The 5,462-nt window shown below is 42.7% G+C and overlaps 1 protein-coding gene across 1 annotated transcript; it reads left to right on the forward strand.

Moving 5' to 3' along the window:
- Positions 1–679: 679 nt before the first annotated feature.
- Positions 680–5,391, forward strand: LOC135487813 (neuronal acetylcholine receptor subunit alpha-10-like). Its single transcript, XM_064771909.1, has 6 exons — positions 680–917; positions 1,193–1,326; positions 2,775–2,819; positions 3,180–3,289; positions 3,448–4,001; positions 4,378–5,391. Exons 1-6 carry the CDS (start codon positions 827–829, stop codon positions 4,842–4,844), a joined length of 1,401 nt encoding a protein of 466 aa, XP_064627979.1. The 5' UTR covers positions 680–826; the 3' UTR covers positions 4,845–5,391.
- Positions 5,392–5,462: the final 71 nt, after the last annotated feature.

Raw genomic sequence — 5,462 nt, forward strand, 5'->3', positions numbered from 1 at the left:
TGACACGCGTGTAAGTGTCGCCATTAAAAAATCAACTCCTGGGAGACAGGAAAATAAACTCTTGACCACAAATTCTGCCTAAAAATGAAGAAAATCAGCAGATGACCTTGTCCTTCATGTTTTGACCATAGGCTTAAACATTAGCCGACACCAAGCCTGATAGGAATGGACACTTAGGTTGTATTTATCAGGTAACAAAAGTCTGGTGGGAAGAACGGACTTTATGAAAAAAAATGCATTTTTCATGACTCGTATCCATGGAACGACCATGCTGCTGACAACACGCAAAACGGGGATCCTTGTTTGACTTCTGACTACATTGATCAATCACTTACCAGAGCAAGTGTAGCAAACATAGACAAATGGGGCCGTGTTTGTTGACGATAGCATCACAAAACCGCTTCATGTTTGTTGAATTTGTATCGCAGTAACCAATAACATATGAACCGAAACTGGCCGTGTTTATAGCGTAAAGAAACCGAGCGGACAACACCCAATTGTAGTTGGTGGGCCGGATTAGAGATTTCAATCCCGGGGGTTTCGGAAACAGCCTGTTTATATTGGACAGCATCCCTACGTGGCAATTGATAGCATTATAGAGAATCGCCACTTGTTGGCAATAGATAGAATTCAGCATCATATTGCCTAAGTGAGCCATTCCATTTTAGTCAATGTTTGAGTTAAGGGATACTCAAAGTATACGAGTAGATTTCTTGATATAACTTTGGTGATACGGAGTTCGACATGCTGTGACGGATTCCTCTTTGAAGAATTGACTTGACGCGTGTTCTGACTGGAACGAAAGGAAACCTTCGAATAACGGCGAATGATGAAACCAAGACTTGGAGTGGCTATAGCCCTAGTTATGGGCATGAACATGATTGGAATTGGTGTACAGAGCTTGACTACAAGAGCGGGTGAGTATACGGAAGAATTCGTTTTGCAAGATCACAAGCTCATGCCTGACCGCCTGCATAGCCAATAAGTTCATTGCATGGAATGATATTCTCCGTTCATTTTGTTAACATTTGATCTCTTACCGATAGCACGTACCTTCGAGAATAAAAAAAGCAATAGTCTTTTTTAACATCCTGTAGTAAGCTACCAGGCGGTGTAGATATGCTCATAGTTTATAGGGAGACGGTGATCAAAACTGATATATTTATCGTTTTCGTCAATCCTACTCAACTAGCACCGTTAACGAGTGAAGAAAGGCTGGCCAAGGATCTTCTTGATGGCTACACGGGGATTGGTCGGCCTATCGCCAACCATTCTCATGCGATTGAAGTCGGCATCTACACATTTGTCCTGCAGATTGTTGAATTGGTAAGCTTGCTCGGTTATTCTGGCTTAACTTCGATTTCCCTTCCCTGGAATAGCAATTTGATGACCGATTCAATGACAACACAAAATTCGAAATGCGATACATCGCAAGATCAACAACCAACTTGTTCATCGAATAGTTGCAACAAAGGTGACATGATATTCACGTAAACTCAGTACCGCTGTCACACAAGTATCCTTTGTCCGATCCTGGTGTAAGGGATGTTCCATCTGAGCAGCAGTAATGACATTTATACACCCTCCATACTAAAGCATATACATGACTGTACTCTTATCACGCGCTAGCCATCCTGACATAAACACTGATTTTCAATATACCTCGCCTCTCGATATTTCAATGGTATACGAGGTAGGAAATATCAGGAGGGGCGCTAGCAAGCTTGATCTGCTTTTGACCACTAGGGGAAAATACACTATTAATATATAGGTCTCATACACGTAATTGCAACCTAGAAGGTTCAATGCAGTAGGTCTACACGTGGACACTGCAAGGAGTTCCTGCATTTAACACTACTAGCATATACCCATGGAGCGGGCAAAGTTGAAATGTAATATACAATAGTTAAATGGGCACGATGATTGAACTACATTAAATTTCTAACGTTACTGAAGTTTTATTAAAGGTTAAACACGAAATGAACTGCATTTAGGGACTTATTGCTGCTATCTACATGCAACCCCCAATAGATTGATTGGAGTACGCTATTTTGCACAATGCATTGAGACCAGTGACAGCAGGTCCTGTTCCAAATAGGGGCCTCACATATTAGGCATATCACCTACCCACTCCCGTACCCAATGCCACTGTCGGACCAAAGCCAGGCGCATGGAGAGATGCAGAACGCAATTCAAACTGACAACATCAATCAGTAAAGAATAAATCAAAGAGCAAGTGCTGGCCACTGTACATATTTTGTCCATCCTGGCATAACTGTTTATTGATACCCTGACTGCATGTTCCGGTAGGCCACCTTGCAGAATTTGCCTTATCACTCCGGTCAGTGTTTCTCGAATAGAACTAAAATAGAATAGGCTAATCATTAATCTCCCTGCTAATACCCTGCACCATGGACCAGGTTGTATAGCACTACATACGTGCTGGAAGCTAATACTGATGTGGCAGGGAGAATATGCGTGAAGTTTGTGTATGCTTTTGAGAATGAGCGGAGCTCTCCAGTCGACGTGCTCTCTGAAAAGTTGTTATTTATTCCAAAACCACCAAGATATTCGACGTATGACACCCTCAGTGACACTCTTACTTATGATCCACACCTACGAAGCCAAAAGTTGCAAGAATTCGACGCATTTCCGAGGCCCAATTTTGAAACAAAAATCGCCTCCTATTTAGCGGCCACAACGCGCATTATAGTATAGATTAGGCCTGCCGTTGACACCTCATCAGAATGTTTCATATTTCCTCCAACTTTCAGGATGATCGACGCCAAACATTTGTTTTCTCCGGAATAATATATATGGTGAGTTTTATATAGTGATGGTATAATCACGTGTAGGCATAATCCTCATTCATTTCACTTGGAATCAACACGTGCTTAGTTACCGGTATTTTCAAACCAGTGGAGCTACTGAGAAAGAATTTTACTGATTTCGAGTCATTGTTCCTGAACTTCAGTATATGTGTCTTCTCTGTTGCGAACGGACCGTCATTTGAAATGAAAATTGCATCTTTAAGATGAGAAATCATCGCAGGATGTTGCCCCCTCATATTTGATCCGAACCACTCCGCCCCTTTGTCCTAGTCTCTTCCAATTCGATATGTAGACACCTAATGAGGCATCTCAAACAATGATTTGATATACTGATTGATTTTTTTTCAGGCCTGGAGAGATGCGCACCTCAGATGGTATCCAAATGAATACGATGGATTAGAACAGATATCGCTGCCCATCCAGTCATTGTGGTACCCGGATATAGGAGTACAGAATAGGTAGGGCAGTTTAGAGGGGAAAACGACATTACAGAAATACACCAGATGACTACAATTCTTGAAATACCGGGAGTAAACCTTCAGTAAAATGATTTTAAAAACCCGTTAAACCTATACACGATTTTTGCTCTACTGGCATTGCCATTTTATATTTTCAGCGCTGACACATTAACATCTGCGATAACGGAAAACAGAAAGAACAAAGCGATCGTGCGGTTCACCGGCGATGTATATTGGACTCTACCAGGCGTATATTCCGTCTCCTGTCGTTTGAAAATGGCCATGTTCCCCTTTGACACCCAAACCGTTGACATCAAAGTGTTCGTGGCAGGCGAGGTGGGTGAGGGGGTGAAACTCACAACAAAAACCGTGTCCCCTTTCAAATTTAAGTACTATTCTAATAGCACTGAATGGAACATGGTCGGGATCGAACACATAATCCAGCGAGACACTGCCTTCGTCAGTTCTGTTTCATTCTATCTGTACACCACGTCAGTGACATTGAAGCGCCGCTCAGGATATTACGTATTTCAGATCCTTGCCCCATGCGTTATGATTTCGTTCCTTGTGACCGTCACATTTTATATTCCGCCGGAATCTGGGGAGAAGGTGTCGTTCAGTGTCACGATATTCTTGGCGTTTACTGTCTACCAGCTGATGATTGCCGACATTGTACCCAAATCCGCCGGGAGTGACCAAACACCACTGATAAGTAAGTATTTGAAGCATAAAGTGGAACCCCCTTAGCGGACACCTCTCGATTAAGGACAATTTCTCTATCAAGGACACTGTTTTTGGTCCGAAAATAGCAATTTTCATTCACTTTGATCATTCTCATCAGGACACCTCTCTATTAAGGACAGCACTTGCCAGTCTCAAGGTTGTCCTTTATAAAGAGGTTCTACTGTATTTGTAAGACCAAATGATTGAATAGAATGTAGGTCCATATCTGCAAGGTATATCAGGCAGGGAACAACTTCATTATTTTGTTAACCTGCGACTTATGACCACCTTTTATTCTCGCACTTGTTTCTTTAACTTAAACGTACCCTACTGGGAGCTAATGATGATAGCAAATCTTATTCCAGCTCTTTACCTTACCTCCCTGATAGCTATGTCAGCCGCAGCCGTATTCCTTGCTATCTTAATTCTCACCATCTACCATCACGACCCCGGGAAGCCTGTCCCAAAGTGGATGACATCACTGATCTTTGGCTGCCTGGCGACGATAACCCTCAAGCGGCAAGCAGTCCGTAACCTCGGATTGAAGAGCAACAACACTGTTGAGACCACCGTCCATTCCATCTCGTCGTCTCAGCGGAAACAAGAGGACAGTAAACTGGAAAGATCACCAGGAAGGAATGTTCCCACAGGCGACATAGGATTGGCCTTCCCGACTGAAGAAAAACTAGAAGCACTCGAAGACAGAAGGCATGCACCAGCTTGGAAAATGGCCGCGACAATTTTGGACAGGTTCTTCTTCATGACGTTTCTATGTTTCGCATTCTGTTGTAATTTCGTTTTTTTTGGGATCGTGCCCTATGTGTACGTGTAAGTATCAAGGTCGCCTTTAATTTAAGTTGGCAAACAAATGTCGATCGATATTCATATATTGCAAGAATCAGCGCTAGTATTCATTGTATGGCTGTACATGTACCCGCAGCACAGAGCAACAACCACCGGCAGCTGCCGCGGGAAACCGCGTGGCTTTAACAGGCCCTGGATTTATTTCGATGCAAGTTATTGACGGTTGTAGCATGGTTGAAGACATTGATCATGTAGATCCCATCTGAAGAAACAAATGCAGATCTTTTCAATGATGGAGCCTACTCAATTTTCCATCTCGACGTGACTATGAAGCTGTCCGCGTTTGCATTGATATCGTTCTTCTGATAGCTTTCTAAATCTCCCCTTTTGCTACTTTGGTTGTTGTAAATATGCGTTGTACTTTTCTATCTCAACATGGCCGAAGTTTTTGTCATCGTTCCGCCCCAGTAAGTCCAAAGTCAGACCCAAGCTTACAGTTCGGACTCCAAGAGAAGATATCGTTAAAGGGACGGTTCCATCTCGAATAATAGCCTTGTGTGTCAGGATATATATATCTTCACATTTCTATCTGGATGCCTAGAAAGCTCATTGGTGTTGGATGAAATGGAACAACAAGAATCCAATG

The sequence above is a fragment of the Lineus longissimus genome, chromosome 5 (genome assembly GCF_910592395.1).
Source record: "Lineus longissimus chromosome 5, tnLinLong1.2, whole genome shotgun sequence".
NCBI classification, from domain to species: domain Eukaryota; kingdom Metazoa; phylum Nemertea; class Pilidiophora; order Heteronemertea; family Lineidae; genus Lineus; species Lineus longissimus.